At 38.8% G+C, this 20369-nt stretch overlaps 2 protein-coding genes across 2 annotated transcripts; one reads left to right on the forward strand and one right to left on the reverse strand.

The window, feature by feature from the left end:
* Positions 1 to 1052: 1052 nt before the first annotated feature.
* Positions 1053 to 7014, reverse strand: mfsd8 (major facilitator superfamily domain containing 8). The gene is made up of 12 exons (XM_004084589.4): positions 6646 to 7014; positions 6437 to 6519; positions 5926 to 5969; positions 4587 to 4827; positions 4403 to 4516; positions 4162 to 4306; positions 3678 to 3736; positions 2454 to 2559; positions 2223 to 2357; positions 2033 to 2136; positions 1655 to 1881; positions 1053 to 1588 (listed from the first exon to the last, which is right to left on the reverse strand). The coding sequence occupies exons 1-12, from the start codon at positions 6699 to 6701 to the stop codon at positions 1382 to 1384; spliced, it is 1521 nt and encodes a 506-aa protein (XP_004084637.1). The 5' UTR covers positions 6702 to 7014; the 3' UTR covers positions 1053 to 1381.
* A 1377-nt stretch (positions 7015 to 8391) lies between these two features.
* LOC101161603 (butyrophilin-like protein 3) lies at positions 8392 to 18616 on the forward strand. Its single transcript, XM_011492864.2, has 9 exons — positions 8392 to 8524; positions 8650 to 8712; positions 13864 to 14232; positions 14320 to 14604; positions 14678 to 14773; positions 16771 to 16797; positions 16917 to 16940; positions 17009 to 17053; positions 17137 to 18616. The coding sequence occupies exons 1-9, from the start codon at positions 8521 to 8523 to the stop codon at positions 18066 to 18068; spliced, it is 1845 nt and encodes a 614-aa protein (XP_011491166.1). The 5' UTR covers positions 8392 to 8520; the 3' UTR covers positions 18069 to 18616.
* Positions 18617 to 20369: the final 1753 nt, after the last annotated feature.

Raw genomic sequence — 20369 nt, forward strand, 5'->3', positions numbered from 1 at the left:
CAAGGAAGGTGGGGAAGCGCTACACAAGTATACGCCATTTACAACTTACACAGGATTGGTTCTTTAAAATGAGGAGCCATCCAAAAGTTGTCTTTCCTGAAAACAAGAAGAAAAGAGACAAATTCTGAAAGGTAAGAACTTTTATGAATCGTATAGTCGAAGGCTGTCACGTTCAAATATGCCGCGGTTGATGAACAGATGGTTAAATCTACTGGAGCCTGTCCATCATGAGGATATGGGTCCTTAAAAGGCTGCAGGCATTAGAAACCTTGCCCTGGCATCAACAGCTGAAAATGTGCTAGAAGTCTGTCAAGGAGCAAAGACAATAGACTTATAAGTTCAGGACAAAGGAGGATAAGAGCGTCTGTCTGCAACCTGCCATCCATGGGGACCCTCTATAAACAACGCAGCAGGAGGAAAGCGACATAGATAATCACGCATTGATCCAGTGTGTGGACTCAGGCCACGCACACACCACACGTTTCCTCAACAGCTTCTTCCCAACAGCAATCAGAATGCTGCACAGGACATCAGAGAGGGAAGACTGAACTGAATCATACGACATGCCATCCAGCTAGGACACTAAGTGCAATAAACAATTAACTCCACATGTGCAACAATTCTTCTGAATAGATTGGGACGCTGCAATATTCACATTTACTCATATTTATATTTTATACTTTTGTTGTCTAATTTTACTTTATTTGATTTACTTTTACATTTTTGTCCTTACTTTATTCACCCTGATTTGACAGATGCCAAAGAAAAATTCCGATCTACTGCAAATGGCAAGAAAACCTTGAATTGAAACGTTGCATGCCTGAACAAAAGCATTGGTTCTTCACTGGCATACCGCCTGTGGCCAAAGAAGCAGGAATACCTTAATGGCAGTGATGGAGAACCAAGTTTCAAAAAAATAAAATTAAAAAGAAGGCAACAATGACAAAGTGATTAAACCCTGAAAGAGGAAGAAACAAAAAGAAACTGCGTTGCAATGAAATCCTGTCTACCTTTTGTTGTTGAATGGCAAAAAAATAAAACAGGAAATTCACTTAAGAGTTTTAATGTTTTATTTCAGTTTAAACATTTCAATTTAATTATGACAATACGCTCATCCAGAAATCACTTTCTGAATAATTTAATAATGAAAAACCCACAGCTTTAAACAGCTACAGGTAAAGCTGGTAAGAGAAACAAACATCAGTATTTTAGAGTCCATCATCGAGGGAACGCTTCCTATGAAGTTTAAAGGTTCAAACCCTGAGTCACAAGTCATAAAAGGTAATCGGTAACCAGAAGTTTTATTAGGAACGGGCGATAAAATAAAATGCAGCCAAATAAGAGTTGCATGCTTCCATTGGCTCCGCCCCAAAGGGAGCCGTTACTCGACAATCCTTCTGTGGCGCTCCGAAAAGGCGACGAGTTTGCGGTAGCTTGAGGTGAGAAGGATGATGGCGGCCAATACCATACTGCAGATGAGGCTGAAGGCCCAGCGAGGCCCCAGGAGGGTGTAGACATGGGAGACGAAGACGGGACCGAGTGTTCTGGCGCCGCTCCCAGAGGCTGTCAGCCAGCCCATGTACACCCCCTGAAGAAAGAGTCAGTCCAGTTTACACAATAACAGTTTTTGTTTTACACTCCAAGGCCTTCTTACCTGAGGTTTGGGTCCAAGGATTTTGGAGTAGAGCGTGTAGGACATCACATTGCATGCTGGGTATCCCACTCCGATCAGGATGTCAGAGGAGATGTACTGAGCCAGGTGAATGGCAGGAATATACTGACACCACGTCTGCTCATAAGGGCAGCCTGTTGGCTCAAATGTATTGTTGGAGGCTAATGCGGCCTTAGAAACCTCACCCACTAGTGTGTTGTTTTTCAGGTCTGCAGTTAGAAGGGGGTCAAAAAGGGAAAATCTATGTTTAAAATCTGTGCAAATGTTGAAATCTATTTTTATTTTTAATATAAAGATGTCAATAGCAACCAATAAATTGACATTTACATATATGGGCAAATATACAGTAATAATAAATACCTGCCCACTGGATTTTGGGGTAGTGGTTGCCCCATGGAAGCAAAACGATAAAGCCACAAAATATAACAGCAAAGCCAGCGAGCAACACAGGACGATCTCCAAACCTCACGGGCGGAAAAAGACAAAAGGATGAGGCGACATAAAATGTTAAAAATCTTTGACAAACGGCAGAAATCCAGATACAGCATACCTTTGAGAAGCTGCTTTTACAGCCAGAAAGACCAGGATGGACTCAAACCCGATGGCACACATAATGATGCCGTTATAAAGCACCGCCTCCTTTCTCGTCCAGGAGAACATGTCCATGGATAAAGGAGTGGCTATTCTGAGGGAGAACAAACAGGCAGGCCTTTTTGTTTTTTTGTTCCCCAGCAGCCACTGCCATCGCGCTGTTCTTTTTGAGGTTCAAAGAAACACTTACGTTTCAAAGACGGCGAAGATGAACATGACCGTGAAGAACAAGATGTTGGAGATGAGCACGGCCACCTGGTCGATGCTCAGCTCATCTTCTTCAATATTAACTCTATCTACAGAGAAGAGAAGAGAAGACATGTTAAGAAAAACCCACACAGTCCATTTAATAGTAAAATACTACAACGTTTATGTCTCACACCATCCCTCAGATCCTTTGACTTAAAAAGAACTTTACTAAGGAATATCTAAATGCCCCAAAACAACATTTTAACAACAGAAATGACAGTGAGGCATTTGTTTTTGCAATCCAGCATTCTGATTCATGGAAGAAGTTTAAATCAATTTAAAACATCTTTCACATCACTTAAAAAGTTTTTTTTCTCGCTGATATTTTTTTTCGTGCCAATGTGTATTTTATTTCTCTCAACATTTTTGTTTTTTGTGCCATTTTTTGTGGTTTGTGTAGTAATTTGTTTTGTGTTGTTAGCGGTAATTTTTTGTGCCATTTTTTCTTCCTCCGTTTTGTCCCTTTCAGGGTCTCAGGAGCGACCCTGGACAGGTCGCCAGGTCCCCAAGTGGGAGCCCTGAGCAGGTCGCCAGCACACAAAAAACACACACACAAAAATGGAGCACAAAGGATAAAACAAAACATTTGAACGAAAAACAAGAAAAATTAGAGCTTCAGTTTTTTTCTTCTTCTTTAAAGCCGGCACGATAAATTGAAAATTTATTGTTATCACGATATCAAGCTTTAATACGTATACCGCAAAAGATGCAGAAAAGTGTGATAAATGGTTCCTTTAATGTACTAAAACAATCTTTCAGCATCTTGAAGTATTTAGTGAATCAAATAAATCGATTTATGCATTTGACCAATCGAATGGACTCTTTTACATTGTTAGCCAATCAGATGAAGCCCTTTTGTGTTAGACACCCACCTCCTTTGTAGACAAGGGTCAATTGGAGTCTGATTTAAATCATGTTCTTATTTGAATCAAACTGTGTGAAATGAAAAGGATGTTTTTGGTTGTTTTGTTATTTGTTCATTAATCGCAAGTTAAATCTTCATCGCAATATTGATCACTAATATCGCAACTCAAGTTTTCCTCGTATCGTGAAGCCCAAAAAAAGAGAAAAAACATCTGAAGAGCTGTAAAAACCAAACAAAGTTTTTAATCAGCAGCATGTGGTTCACTGTAGGATCAGATTATAATCATGTGGACATACAGACCTTCAGAGGTGTAGTTGATAGCTTGAATCTGTTTTCCATCTTCATCCACGCGATGCTCTCTGATGAAAGTGGACAATTTTAGCCAAAGTCTCTGAAAGTTTTTTTACTCAAAACAAAAACAAAACCTGACTTTTTTGTGGTATTAGTTGTCTTTAACAACAGTTTCTCAACAGCTTTTTTTTTTAATTAACAGTACAGGTTTAATAAATGTAATCACATATTTCTTTCATTTTCATTTTTGTGGGGGTTTTATCTGGATTGTCTCATCTTTTGGAATAAATTTTCTCAGTGCATAAATCCTTTAAATAACTGTAATATGACATAAATTCAGCCTTGCATTAATGCATTTTCTGTGAAAGGGGTAAAAAGGCACAATGAATAAAACAAAAAACGAAAACACATGAATAAAAGAAATGATTGAAAAATATGATTTAAAAAAAAGGCGCTTTCAATGTGAGAGAATAGGACTGGAGTGTGCGCTCACTTTAACACCAGGACAACAAGCAGGATGTTGATGAGGCCAAACAGAGCAGCCAGTAGTGCTGGGGTCGTGTACATGCTGAGCTGCAGCTTTATGACGTCCACAGTGATGCCTTCCTCACCGATGAAGGTCAGACCCGCCTGCAAAGCTGTCGCGCACGACGACAGGAAAAATGTTCATAAAAATTAAGCCTAAAGAGGATTTCAAAGGAAAAAATAATGACTCCACTCAGTGAACTGAGTACCGGGTCCGAGGATGAAACCCAGAGCCTGGCAGGCGCTCATGTTCGCCATGGCGCCAGTCCTCTCCCTCAGTGAAGTAGCTCCGGCAACGTAAGACCGCACCACAGCAACGTTACCTGAAAAGACAATAACTCAACACCGTGTGGCTAAGCAATAAAAAAATAAACTAAAAAAATAACTGAATACCTGCTCCGAAGCCCACAAAGGCTCTGGACATCAACAGGTGGTACTTGTTGTTAGTCTTCGGCAGGTAAGCGTAGGCGTAGTAGATGTTTGCCGCCAGGTTGATGAAGATGGAGCACACCAGCGGCTCTCTGCGCGGCCGGTGATTGGACCACCAGCCGAAGAGGGGCGAGGCCACCATCTGGCCCAGACTGTAAGCCGCCACCATCCAGCCCAAAAAACTGGCGTCTGCACCACTGTCCACCTTCAAGGAGCACAAAGCAGGTGAGACGAACCTCCTTTGATTCATTGTGATGGTTGTTAGGTCTGTGTTTTTAAAGACTAGTGTGTTTGTTTTATAGCCATTTATACATCTTATTATTCATTTACAAACTAAACTCATCATAAGATGTAACAATTTTACTAAATAAATATTGGTTTTATTAAATAAATATAATTGAATTTCATCAATTCTGGATTTGAATTTTTAAGATGAGAAAAATACAGAATAGTCAGAAACTACAAAAGGAATTTCTAAAAATTGGGAGAGGGTTTTAAAGCAATGTTTATATTGATTTCATCTAATATTCAGCCATCCAATCGAATGTTTTAGAAAAAAATGTACTTGTAGCTCTGGAGTAAATTCTACTTGTCTGTAAATGAATCACCAATACTTTTGTGAACAGAAGTTTCAACATTTTATTAGTTTTTATCAGTTACTCTGATGAAAATGGTGTTTTTAACATGATCTTGTAGCATTTTTCTGATGATGGACGACATATTGGAAAAAAAAATTCAGCTTAAAACTGAATTTCTGAGTATTTTGTCCATTTAAATTGTAGTGAATCAGGAGCAGATGAAAAAACGCTGTTCGAAAAATGTTGCAGTATTTACGTACAAACTACAATCAACCACAAGCTCCCAGCTGCGCTCCATTCGGATGCGTCCACTTGGAGACAAATCCATGTTTTTTTTTCCTCGTCTGAGCTGGTATCTGGCTAAAAACTATGCGGCTGGATAGCTCTGTTGTTGCTCGTTGTTTTTGTTGTACCGCTAATGTAAGATTTGGGTTGTGAGAGGCTGCGAGCTAGATGGAGAACACATAAACAGATGGGTGGGGGGAATTGGGGACGGGCTTACTCCACCAACAGTCCTGCCCACAACTCAGAGGCAAATTTCGAATGAAATCCAGCTGCCCTGCAGAAACTACGCCCTAGAAAATGACGGGCTTTTTAATTTGACCTAAAAACATAATAATTAAAAGCACACTGGGAACACTTTTACAATAGATCTAAAGATGATTTGAGTGTGACTTCAAATACAGTGTCTTTTTCAAAGTAGTGACAGTGCATGATGCGTTTACCTTTTCTAAGTAAGGCCAGAGTGATGTGATGACAATGGTGAATCCTGAAAACACACAAAAAGAAAAACCCAGAAAATATTGATGATTTTTTTCTTTTTTAATCTTAGTTTTCACAGTGATGCAGCATCTCTTTAAATGGGAGTTGCTGATTTAAAGTAATTAAATTTAAAGGAATATTTTGAAAATGGGATAAATCATTAAGACAAATACCATTTTTTTCTTTCCAAAGCACGTTACATTTTTGCATCCCCTGTTGATAAATGTCTTACACGTTCAGTAATTGTGCACCTTTGGGATTCATCCAGATGTTGTTTATTATTGATAATACAAATTATGACCTTTAACGTTTCAAAGTGATCGACCAGCCCAAATGTGACATCATTTAGAACAGGACTGACATGACAGAAACCAGCTAAACCTGACTAGGTGGGTAATATTTTCCAGACAACAGGACTTAAATCCCCTCTGGTTAAACTTGTTGGACTAACTTGCTTGTTCTGAGTGAACTCACCAACACTGCTGAGGAACATGGTGAAGTACATGACTCTGATGGACCTCCACCTGCTCCTGTAGTCCCCATCCTGGGAGCCATCACTAGCAAACAAACACGATTATTTCCACAGCATTTCATGGAAGCATATAGAAGAGACATGGCGAGTTCACGGTCTGTGAACTTCACACCTCCCTGCTGAATGTTTGCCAGTTGAACTCTGCTCTTACCTGCTTGCATCATCCCGCAGCAATGGAGTGGTGTCGTCTGGCTCCGGAGGGGACATTTTATTATTTTTATATGATGAAAAATGTACTTTCGGGAGAAGATGCGCCCTGTTATGTCACTAAGTCGCCATGTATCCGAGTTTCAATGAACTAAACAGTCGCCAGTTCTTCCATTCAGGAAGTAAACTTTGGCTAGCGGCTCAAAGTCGTATTTCCCACTTTCTCATTTTCGACAGCCTGACAAACGACACACATAATGTTCTGCAGAAGCTCCTAAACCCTGCAGAAATGGATAAAGCTTTAACGCAACGCCGAACCTCACTAAACTGGACTATGACACCAGCCGCGGCACCATCTATTAAACTGGCTACTATTTATTATCCGGTGGTGACTTTCAAAATAAGATCTCAAAACATGCATTTGTCAACAACAATTTCAACTTTTAACATGCTTGGCCAGGAAAAGGCCAAATTATGATGTTTATTCACTTTCTAATAGGACTAACAAAGTATGAAATCAGAGCGTTTCATCAATTTGCTCCTTTATGCAGTTACACAACCCCTGGAGTTTTATTTTGAAGTCACAGATGAGAAGTTCCGGGACCTTGCTGGCGCGAGAGCGCTCACGTGAGAAATAAATGCAAAAACACTAAATAACATTTCCGGCAACATTTGCAGAATCTTTATTTTTATTTTATTTTATTTATTTGTTTGTTTATTTATTATGTGTTACTTTTTTGTTTTAATTGTAATACATGTGTGTTCTATTTAAAACAAAAAAACATATATACATATATTTTAATCAATTGTGGATAACTCAATTACTTAGACTATTAGGTAAAATAGGCCACAAAAGGTTAGCGGGTCTTAGCTCTCTAAAAGTAAACAGCAAACAAATACAAATAAATTCAAACTGTTGCCACAACTGTACTTGACATGTAACAATTGATTTGGTTGGTCTGTGGTTGTTAGAGTGGGCGGGGCAAACCCTTACAGTAAGACCGCAAAGGCGGAATTTATGTTAATGTTTTATTATGTCATCATTACAATTTGTTTTACATGACTCTTTATATTTTTTTGTAATGTGTGTGTGTGTTAACCCTGGTCCAGCTCTCACCAGCTAGTGCCTAGTCCACACACACACAAACACACACACGCACGCACACACACACACACACACACTTGAGAAAAGGACAGATGAAAAAGACATTTAGGCCTACATGTAGTATAGCTTAAGCTTTTACTTGCAGGATAGGCCAGACCCTAAGTGGTGACCCCAGTGGCAAACAAAGATTGGGTGTGCTGATGTCACCTGGTTCCACAAGAGTTGTGGGGAGGACAACTGAACTTGAGAGGAAGATGGCTTCATTTGAAAGTACTTTCTGTTCTTTCTAAATAGAATTTGATTTTATTGTGAAACATGACTGTCTTATTTTGCTGTTTGAGTGGCCCATTTTACCTAAATGTGGCACATTTCAAAAGGACAGCTGATATTTTAAGTTGTAGAACTTCAGCAATAATCTTTTACCCTATATATTAAACACAGAAATATTAAAAACAATTGCTATTTATATATGGAACGCTGTTTTCCCAAGCAAAAAGTGGCCCAATTTAGCTGATGTCACTATAAAGAGTTGTTTTTTACGCATTTCAACAAGGGCCTTAAACACTATATTTTTTCTCTCATGGCAAGTTAAAATAAACTCAATTACCCAGAATGCAACTCCACTTGATAAGGGTCCTAAAAACGAAAGTGACTCTTTTCATTTGTTTGCACATGGTGGTCAGATCCTTAGACGTTGAGGTCAACAGGGATTCATACCTGTGAAGGACAAAAGAGCTCGACTTGGATAAATAAATCTGGTTTTGTGGTGGCAGTATGGGTAAGAAAGTTTTATTTGTCATGGGGATCGAGTGCTTTAGGCTATTACTCTGTATTTCATTTGTCAAATCTGTGCACCCTTCTAATAAATACCCGGGGGGCGGGTTTATTGTCTCTCATTCACAGACAGACGGATATTCTATTGGATAGTTTTGGTGCTTGTTGCTTCATGTTGCAGCTCTGCTCCTGGTGAGTAATTCCAGAAAAAAAGAAAAAAGACCGCGGTCAAGTGAGCCGACATCTGTAGAAGTGCGGTCTCGCAAGCCGTCACTGACTATCTGCATGCGCGTTTACATCATAGTTTAGGGTCCACACGCCCAGCGAGCTGAAAAGACGGTATAAAGCGCTAATATCACCCATGTCACTGTTACCATCATCAAATAACATGTAATGTGCTCTGAAATTGATGCGAGCTATTGCAAGCCCTATATTGTTATTTGATGTGCAAATGTATTCATTTGGATTGCATGTTTGTTCATTCCATAATAAACTACCAGAAATAACGTGTTTTGTCTGAAATATAATCAATCAGACAGATACTAAAAGTGAGATTTAACACTGACGAGAGTGTTTTGTGGGTTGTGAGCATGACATGGAATGGAATCAAACAGAAGTGAAGAAACTCCACGTAAACAAAGGGCACATCTGGTCATGTCAACTCTTTCTAAAGTTCCTGATGGTGACGCAAAACTTACACTGGATAATTTTTGGTCATGATGTTCACTAACATCATAGCAAGTTTGATGAAAATTGACTGGAGAAAATTAAAGAAAAAAAGTTATAGTTCTCCAAAGCATCCTGCCTTTCCAGTTAAAGTATTACGTATTACCCATTCAAAATGCCACTTTATCAAAAGGTGACGCAAAACTTTCACTGGATTATTGTTGGTAATGATGTTCATGATCATCACAGCAAGTTTGATGAAAAATGACTGGAGAAAATTACAGATATTGACATAATAGACCGATTCAGGCCTTCTCATACATACATAGAGAATAATATGTGAACCATCCAAAATGCCACTTTATCAAATTGTTAATACTTAATACTTTAACTGTAAAGGCAGGATGCTTAGGAGAACTATGACTTTAATTTCTCTCATTTTCTTTAGTCTGTCAATATCTTTACTTTTCTCCAGTCAATTTTCTTCAAACTTGCTATGATGTTAGTGAACATCATGACCAACAATAATCCAGTCTAAGTTTTGCGTCACCTTAAATGAAGCAACTTTAGAAAGAGTTGACATGACCAGATGTGCCCTTTTTTTATGTGGAGTTTCTTCACTTCTGTTTGATTCCATTCCATGTCATGTTCAACAACCCACAAAACACTCTCGTCAGTGTTAAATCTCACTTTTAGTATCTGTCTGATTGATTATATTTCAGACAAAACACGTTATTTTTGGTAGTTTATTATGGAATGAACAGACATGCTATCCAAATTAATACATTTGTACATAAAATAACAATATAGGGCTTGCAATAGCTCTCATTTACAGCGGGGAAAATAAGTATTGAACACGTCAACATTTCACAAAAAACACATTTCTAATCGAGCTATTGACACGAAATTTTCACCAGATGTCGGCATCAACCCAAGTAATGTACACATAGAAAGAAATCCAAACATTTATGTCCATAAATGAAGTTATGTGTAATAAAGTGAAATGGCACAGGGAATAAGTATTGAACACATGAAGAAAAGGAGGAGTAAAAAGGTCTGGCAAGCCAAGAAAGCAGCTGGAGTTTGTCAGTATTCAGAAGGTTAACCTGCCCCCTATTAGTACAAAGTAATATCAGCTGGTATAGTTCTGACTGATGCCTTTTAAAAAGGTTTCTCACCAGCAAGGTGTTAGACAAGAAGCATTGCATGATGGGTAAAAGCAAAGAGCTGTCCAAAGACCTACGCAACCTTATTGTTGCGAAACACACTGAAGGCTTTGGTTACAGGCGCATTTCTAAACTTCTGAAAGTTCCAGTGAGTACCATTGGGGCCATCATCCGGAAGTGGAAAGAACACGGCATTACCATAAACCTGCCACGGCCAGGTGCTACTCGCAAGATTTCAGACAGAAGAGTCAGAAAAATCATCAGAAGGGTTCTCCAACAGCCCAGGACCACTTGTGGAGAGCTTCAGAAAGACCTGGAATCAGCAGGTACCGTTGTTTCAAAGAAAACAATAAGTAATGCACTCAACCGCCATGGCCTCCATGCACGCACACCACGCAAGACTCCATTTTTGTAGAAGAGGCATGTTGAAGCTCGTTTGGAGTTTGCGACACAACATTTGGATAAACCCATGACATTCTGGGAGAAGATACTCTGGTCAGATGAGACCAAAATTGAACTCTTCGGATGTCATAAGACACAACATGTTTGGAGGAAAAGTGGCACCGCACATCACCCCCAAAACACCATACCAACAGTCAAGTTTGGAGGGGGGAGCATCATGGCGTGGGGCTGTTTTTTCAGCATGTGGTACTGGTAGACTTCATATCATTGAAGGAATAATGACTGGAGAAAAGTATCAAGACATTCTTGATCAGAATCTGCTGTCATCTGCCAGGCTGCTGAAGATGAAAAGAGGGTGGATCTTTCAGCAAAACAACGATCCCAAGCACACAGCCAAGGTAGCGCTCAACTGGTTGAACAAAAAGAAAATAAAGCTGCTAGAATGGCCCAGTCAATCACCAGACTTGAATCCAGTTGAATATCTTTGGAAAGAACTGAAGATCCGGGTTCACAGAAGAGAACCCCGGAACCTTGAAGATTTGCAGGCAGTTTGAGTGGATGAATGGGCCAAAATCACACCTGAGCAATGTATTCGACTGGTTTCTCCATACAGGAGGCATCTTGAGGCTGTAATCACCAACAAAGGTTTTTGCACTAAGTATTAAATAAATTTCAGTAAGAGTGTTCAATACTTATTCCCTGTGCCATTTCACTTTATTACACATAACTTCCTTTATGTACATAAATGTTTTGGATTTTTATGTGTGCATTACTTGGGTTGATGCCGACATCTGGCGAAAATTTCATGTCAATAGCTCGATTAGAAATATGTTTTTTGAGAGAAATGTTGACGTGTTCAATACTTATTTTCCCTGCTGTATTTCAGAGCAAAGGTAAGGGTTAACGGCCGACGAAGTGTGCGTTACGACGCGCGCTACACTTCGCGTCGGACGGTTCAGGCTTCCACGGCGTGCGTTAAAAAGTAATAACGCACACTTCGAAGGCCATTAACCCGCTTATACCATGGTCACTCACGAAGCAATACATATCAACGAGTTTTTAGCCCTTAATTCTTGTTTTTTTTCCGATTTGGATCGCTTTTCACACAAAAAGTGGACAATGTGTTACATATAGTCCGCGTCACGCAGCACCTCGCTGCAGTCAAGATTCGGTGATATATATGCTGATCTTTCCGATGGGTTGAATCAGTTCAGAGAGAAAGTTCACCTCTTACTGCTTGCTTTTGTCCAAATTATGAAGCAAAAGGTTGTTTTAAAGAAGCCGGCGGAGTGATACAAAACATTTAAGCTAGGTGACCGGAACTTCTTTTTTCACCATGCGGTTATCAGGTTTTAATGCACACCCAGCAGCCAATCAGAATCGAGTATTCAACCGGACCATAGTATTATACATGTTATTTGATAATGGGTAACTGTGACATGGGTGATATTAGCGCTTTATACCGACTTTTCAGCTCGCTGGGCGTGTGTAGCGTAAACTATGATGTAAACCTGCATGCAAAAAGTCAGTGACGGCTCGCAAGACCGCACTTCCACAGATGTCTGCTCACTTGACCGCCAGGGAAAAAAGCAAGATTTTCGTTTTCTCTTTGGTTTGGACACATTAGTTTTAGAGATTTTTTGGGGGGAAAAAATTTATTTGTATAATAGAGTTTCTTTTTTTTAACTTGTGTATGTTTTTATGTGTAAATTTAATGCAAATTTCCCATTAAAATGTAAATTTTCTGGGAATTTGTGAACATGCACTGCCATAAAACCCAGAAAAGCCTGTAAAACACAAATATAAATCAAATTTGTTTTTATTATTTTTATTATACTTTCGTTTAAGAGCTTTTTTTAGCGCAAAGTTTGATTTTTTCTTTTTTAAAATTACATTTTTTCAAACAGCAGAGACAGACATGTCCCAAATAATGCTGTGTATATTTGAAATGAATTTTAGATTATTTATATTATAGAAAACACTTATCAGCTATTTTATCTGATTTACTGGAACCTTATGGGGAAAACCTTCTGGTGACACCTGCTGGACAGTTTATGTAACTACCCCTACAGCTTGATTTATTTATGCTATTTTCTTCTTTGCATTTTGGGGTCGCCATAGCAAATCCTCCTCTTCCATCTAACCCTATTCTCTGCATCCCCCTCACTGATACCAACCTCTCTCATGTTCTCCTCTCTGCATCAGTGAATCTCTCCTTTGGTCTTCCTCTCTAGTCTTCTTTCTTGGGAGCCCCAGTCTTATTTTACAAACAAAATCACTGTCCCTCCTCTGAATAATAAATCCAAATCATCTGAATCTGGCTTCTCTGTATTGATCTACAATAGATCTGAGTCATCCTTGATATGTTCTGTTTTTTCTTCTTCAAGTAAAATTGCAACTATTTAGCTAGACAGCTGTGCAAGTAAACTTTAGGTTTAAATTAAAATGTCAGATAACTAATGTCACCATGTAACTTTAAAATGAAACTACCTAATGGGCAGTTAATGCTGTCGTGGTAATGGTCAATCCAGGACAGAGTCAGAGACGGTTATAAGAAATGGAAGGGAGGCAAACACCTGCAATAAAATACTATTATTTTTGGAGTAAAAAAAAGTTGTCTCAAGTAAAGTTAACGCATGAAGCCAGATTCATTGTTATGGGATGTGAGTTATGAAACAAAACAGCATAAAAATGCACAAGAAATTCTTTCCGTTTTTTATCTAAAACAATACATAAGAGGAATTATGATTAGATTCCTCACTTTCTAAATTAAATTGCAGGTTGCAAAGTTTGTATATTTGTATACACTGTTTATGGGAAAAGTAATTCATCCAGAATAGTTTCATAGTAGACTAGACAATCTGACTTCCCTGTAGTGATCTACAATAAATCTCAGTCGATATTTTCTGGGTTTTTTTCTTCACATAAAAACCTGCAGCACCTGTACTGGTCAACCACTGCATGTATTTATTTTAAAATAGATTCATTTTTCTCTGTGGAAAATAAATTATACAAACCAAAAACTAAAAAAAAAAATGTTAGTATTTTTTGATTGACAAATAGTAAAAAGCACACATCAGGATTGACTCTTTTGATGTTTTTGTTAAAGTTTCAGAGACTTTTGCTGTTTCTGTTGGGGATCCTAAGTCGGTGCAGCGCGGCCAAACAGTCCTCATGCCCTGCTGGCTCAATCCATCCCAGAATGCTGAGAATCTGGAGATCCGCTGGTATCGTGAGGAGAATTTTGACACTCCGGCTATTCTTAAAATGCCAGGAAAGGCTGGTGTGCTCTCCATGGAAGCTTCATTTATCGGCCGAGTCTCATTTCACGCAAAGGACGCCACGTCTGGAGGCCTGAAAATGGGCGACGTGAGCTTTCAGCTGACAAATGTTACGATTAAAGATGAAGGGAAATATACGTGTTATGTCAGCGGACTGCAGGAACACGACAGTGGAAGTATGCATCTCTATGTGACTGGTGAGTACGAGGATAGTGGAATAGACAGAAAATCAAACAGCATCTTTTGGAACAAACCGTCATATTCTTCTTCCAACCCCTTCACAGAAACAGGAAGCCTCCCTGTTCTGTCTGCAGTGTGGCAAAAAGATAACAGCGTGAATGTGAGCTGTGAATCTGAAGGCTGGTTTCCTCAGCCTGAGCTGCGCTGGTCAGAAGATCAAACCAATAACAGAGCGACGTTTGTCAGGGACTCCTCTGGTCTTGTCAGAGTCCACAGCTGGATTGTGGTTAATGCTTCATCTGAGGTCTCCTGCTCAGTTGGTCTTCCCAACACAAAGGCCGTTGTAGTCAGACTCCGCCTGGATGGGAACATAGCATCTGCACCAGAGGGTAAAGAGATATTAACAAAGAGGATTTAATTTGTTTCTGCAGAAAAATTAAAACTTTTGAATTTTCTGTCCAGACTCTGGATCCTCCAATGGTGGATGGATTGCATTCACAATACTCCTAATAATCATCATGATGGCTCTCCTTGGATTCATGCTCTACAAGAAGAAAGGTTTGATCTACGACCACATTTAGTGTTTATTAATCTTTATTAAAACATTTTTTGTGTGAAAGTTGATCTAAGGTGAAACTTAAGAGAGAGAAAAAAAAACGATTACCTTGTTTTATTTTAATTTTAATATTAAAGTAAAATTTGGCCCCTTGCTTTTTAAAATTTACATGCTTCCACTAGGGAATGTCATCAGAAGCCACAACATTAGCTTTCATAGCTATGCTGATGACACCCAGCTGTACATAGCTGTGTCTCCTGATGACACAAGGCCAATAGAATCACCTTTTAGTTGTATTCTAGATGTGAAATCAAGCATGTTAGATAATTTTCTACAGCTCAGCCAGGAAAAAAAAGAAATTTTAGTTATTGGTCCTGAAGCTAAGAAAGAGAATCCACTTTTGAAGCAAAAAGAACTTTCATTAGGCCATTCAGGCACAGTCAGAAACCTGGACGTTATTCGACTCTAAGCTAACTTTTATCCCTCATGTAAAATATGTGGTTAAAACTGGTTTTTATCACCTTAGACATTTGGCTAGGCTCCGCCCACTTCTCTCCCTCGCTAATATGGAGATTCTAATTCATGCTTTCATCATGAATAAAATTGATTATTGTAATGCCCTGCTTGCTGGTCTTCCAAAACCTAACATTAGGAACTTTCAGCTTCAGGGACAGAAAACTCAAATGAAGACAAGCAGGGAAAACCTTCAAAATAAGACAGGAAGTTGAATACAACACAAAGAGAACCCAAACCACAACAGTTTTGTCTTAATGTGATTTGTGTTATATTTTTTATAGGAAAAGTGCTTTATAAATAAAGTTTGATTTGATTTGATAACAGACATTGCTCTTTGAAACTTTCCAATCTGATCCAGGTTCAGGTCCAGATCTTCAGTTTTTGTATTTTGTTCAGAAATCATGAGATAAACTGCAGCAACTGATCTCACATCCCCTGAAAGTTACTGGATCTAAAGTTTATTTTTTTTTCTTGAAACAAAGCTGCGGAGAAGCTGGAACTATCTGGTTTAGCATATTTAAATCAAACGTCCTCTTTGTGAAAACTTCTAGTCTGCATGGATTCATGCTAAAAAGTTAATTTCACTCTTTTTCCTGTTTCAGTAAAGAAATCAACTGAATCTAATTAAGACGGAGATTTTTGTCTTTGTTTAGCACTTTGAGGTTGTTTTTGATAGCAAAGGTTCTTTGTTACTTCACCTTGTCAAGTATATCAGCCATTCATGTTTTTGAACTTTAATAATCTCCCTCCTTTCTAGGCTTGGGTGACAATCATTTACAAGCTCAGTTATTTAGATTCTGGCATATAGGCAATATAAAAAATCGCGGATTTTTAAAAGCCTTTAATTTGAAAGCAGTGTGTTATCTGTAACACTAGAATAGCAGTTCTTGCATTATTCATATATTAATCTTTAGAAATAGTAAATATTTAAATAGCCCTGTGACAGACTGGCAACCTGTCCAGGACGTCCCCTGCCTTCACCCACGAGTGGTCAGGGTAGGCTCCAGCAGCCCCGTGACCCCAAAAGGGAAAAAAATCGGGTTTAGGAAATGAATGAATGAATTGCCCCCGTGTTTGCACGTCACTTTGTATAGCAGAAAATAGGCAAAGGCCAATCCAGAAATATATATTGGTGGTATCCACAATCAGGTGGTCTGGCCAAACTAATGCAGGCTGGTTTTGCTTGTGACTGTCTGCAATAACTGTGATGAACTTCTGGTTCACATTTCCCAGAAATCTGCTCCAATGACTTTGCCAACATTTACAAATCGCTTTGAATTATCAACCGGGCCTGAGATGACAGAGCACCTCTTTATCCCATTCATCCTGGTCTGAAGCTGAAATGCAGTGGATGTCCACAGGAGTGACTGATGGTGGCGATTGGTGCATCTTTGAAGGATTTTGATTTTGGTTTTTGCCATCAAATGTCAAGCAGATGGACTTTACATTTCTTTAAGTTTAAACTGTTTATTTTATGTTTCAGGGAAGAAATCAGCTGACTGTAATGAAGGTAAGAACCACAGAGTCTCAGTTCAGCCTCTCTGATTGCAGTTTGTCTCATATTTTTGTTCATAGTTGAACTCTTGATAACAATCATCAACTAACAGAAAACTGTGTTTTTCTTCTCAGAGAATGAGCCACTTTTGTCTAAAGGTGAGAGAAAAATCTTTATGAAAAGAAAAAAAAACGTTTATATTCTGATGATTTGTTTTTACTCACAGAGGTGTCGCCGCTGACAGATCTGTCATCTGCTTCCCAGAATTATGGTAACACTTTAATTTGATAAAGAAAATACATTTTCTAGTGAGACTTTTGATTCTTTTTAATTCCAGGTTTCCTTCTTCAACAGTTAATATTAAACTGGAGAAAACAAATGAGCTTCTTCTAATCAAAGAACTAGAAGACAAACAGGGAGTCGTGTTAAGAGACAATAGGGAAAAGCCTCTTCCCGATGGAGTTCCTCATTTCACAGCCATCACAGGGACACCAGGCTTCTCTCATGGAAAACATTACTGGGAGGTTTCTTTGAAAATTCCAAATGTTCCCGTCAAACTGTCCTGGTGGATCGGAGTCACAAGTTCACCTGAAATCCCTCAAAGAGAAGATTTCTCTCCAAACACATCCAATGGTTTCTGGTTCCTGTCTTCTTCTCCTGAAGATAAAGATCATATTCAGTTTAGCACTGTACCACAGGTGCGTCTGCCTGTTCACTCCAGACCACAAACAGTGGGTGTGTTTCTGGATTATGATCAGGGAGAGCTCTCTTTTTATGATGTGGACTGTAAATGTATCATCGGATCATTGACGGCTGAATTTAGAGGACAAGTCTTTCCATTGTTCAACCCTGGAAAAGGGGAAACAGCACCGATGAGGATTTTACAAAGAACAGAACAGAGTCAGAATGTAGATCCAGGTCCTGACAGAGATGCTCCTCCACCAACAGGAGAAGAACGACCTCCAGCTGAAGCAGCAGATCATGCAGAACCAACTGCAGAAACTTTAGCTGCAGCTCCTCCTGAAGGAAATGAAGCTTCTTTAGGATCTACTGAAAGATCTTTAGTTGCAGGAGCAGATCATTTAAAACCATCTGTAGAACCTTCAGAAACTTTAGCTGCAGCTCCTCCTGGAGAACTTAAAGCTTCTCCAGGATCTACTGAGGGATCTAAAGCAGCTTCAGCAAAATTATGTGCAGATCATCCTGGAGAAAATTGTGATTGTGAGGATTTGGAGCTGCAGCTGCATATTCTGGCAAAAAAGTTTGAGAGCAACCTACAAATATGAAACTATTGACTTCTCCATATTCTGTGTTTTTTAACTCTAACCCTTTTTTCTGTTGTACATTAATATGAACCTCAATCTGCAGCATTGTATTCAGCTATTCACATCGTATTAAGACAAACATGAGCAGCTAATAATATTTCTATGGCATTATTCATCCTTTAATGTAAATTACATTTATGTCCAGTTTTTATAAGCCACGTGAAACGTTTCTGAATCCAAGCAGCTAATTGTGATACTTCTGAACAGTGTGACAATGATACAGCAGAACACTAGTATTTGTGCTTTGAGGTGCAGCTCAATGCTTTTCAAAAATCGTCTTAGGCTGCAGCCATTCACTTGTTTACTTAAATGTGTATCTTTCAGTTTGATTTCTGCATCAGTGAAATATTAACAAAGGGTTCTGGTTTTGTTTAGACGGACAAAGATGTTGGTGCCTCGCTGAAGAAATAAGCAGTATCTGACATTTTTGCTTGTAATACTTCAAAAAACTAACTTTGTACGTGAAGCTTCAACCTTGTAAAGTAAAATAAATCTTCTTAGTGAAGACAGCCAGATCTGAATTCTTTGACCGTTAGCCCGTAAGGGAAAATGAACCTTTTTTGTTGTTTTTATTTCAGAATCCTGGGAGTCAGTAAGCCCATGTCGTAAATTTCTTTACAGCTTAAAAAATAAATACATAAATGGGTGCAGAGCTGGATTCAAATGTGTGTAAATGTTCATGGGTCTGCAAGGTTTTACAAGTGATATATAAAATAAATGAAACATAAGGCCAATTAAAGTTTATTTTAGATGTTTTTTTAATGGAAATTTTTGTCAGACAGTCTTAATAGAAGTGGTTGGAGGATGATGGGTTGGGAAGAGTCACAAACACAAACAGGCCACAATTTCCTTGAGGTTTCATCAGTTATCACTTTCACTGATAGATGTTTACTAAAAGAATTGTTTCAGGCCACAGACACGCTCAGCCACACACTCAAACACTATTGGCTGCACAATCCTCCCATTTGCATATGTAGACCAGATCCAAAATACATAATATATGTATCCCTTGTGCTATCCTATGGGGTCCAGATGACCCGATCCTTGCATTGACGTGTTCTCCCTACCATGACAAAGGTGGATAAAGATGGAAAGATTTCACGTAATCCATGGACACCAGTGAAGGTCACAAATCATTGAAGAAAAAAGGTTCAGAGCACTGTCTAGTGGGTCTAGATGACCCAACTCCCCATGTCAAAGTGCCTAGGATAGCACAAGGGGTATAGAGATCACCTCCTTCACACATACAGGGTATTTGCATACATGCAGATCCAGCATATATCAATCCTGCACATAAACTAATATCTCGTTTGTGCAAGAGTGAGCAGACACCTGCTCAGGTGTGAGCATGTGTAGGAAGCATGTGTATTGAACACTTGGTGAAACTTGAGGAGAGAAAAGTGCATCAAAGGGAGTTAGACTTCCTATTTTATTAGTTTCAGACCACAAGAAAAAGAAGTCACAAAAATAGATTTAAAGAAGGGGGGGAACTCATGCTTGAAAATGAATACATGGCCTAGTTAGAAGAATCTAAATCTGTATGCACAGGTGTGATTTGAGAAGAACAAAATATACAAAAAAAATAAGTCAACTTTCCCCTTAAGTCTTGTTGAAGACCTGGTGAATTCTTAAAGTCTTTAAAATCTCATCATAACCTTTTCTGGTTTCAAATAAATTAAACAAATTTGATCTTAGATCATTTGAAAGCTCGTTTTGGTGAATGTCTGGCTCACACGAAAGTTCAAATACTAGTTCTAGTAAAAATAAATATTTTTTTGTAGTTTTAACTGATACATTTGGCCGTAATTGTGCTGGGCTTCAAGTAAAGATGGTGGCAGGTAAACAAGGTGGGTCACTTTGTTAAAAAGTAAAACCTCCAGCAGACAGGAGAACACAATAAGTCAGGAAAAGCAGCAGTTGAGGACCTGTAACACTAAGAAAAACAGCTTTTGTTGTTTTGGTGCTGAAGCCTCTTTCACTTTTCCCTGAATAGAGAAATCAGGTCATGTGCATTACTTCCATTCCATAAAACTCATTAATCCAAAAGAGAAGACTATTTCAGAGAAAGGCACTTTAGTGAAACTTCTTTCTCAGGCAGGATGGAGAGAGCTGCTGGTTAAAGGAGCTCTCACCAAAGTAGTAGACAGGGGAACATAATGAAACTGATCACAACCAAGCCGGTGAAAGAACAGGAAGAGTTTCAAATAAAATGTAATTACTTGATCTGGTGCCAAAACCATTACAGTCATCTGCAGCCTGCAG

The sequence above is a fragment of the Oryzias latipes genome, chromosome 18 (assembly GCF_002234675.1).
Source record: "Oryzias latipes chromosome 18, ASM223467v1".
Taxonomy (NCBI): domain Eukaryota; kingdom Metazoa; phylum Chordata; class Actinopteri; order Beloniformes; family Adrianichthyidae; genus Oryzias; species Oryzias latipes.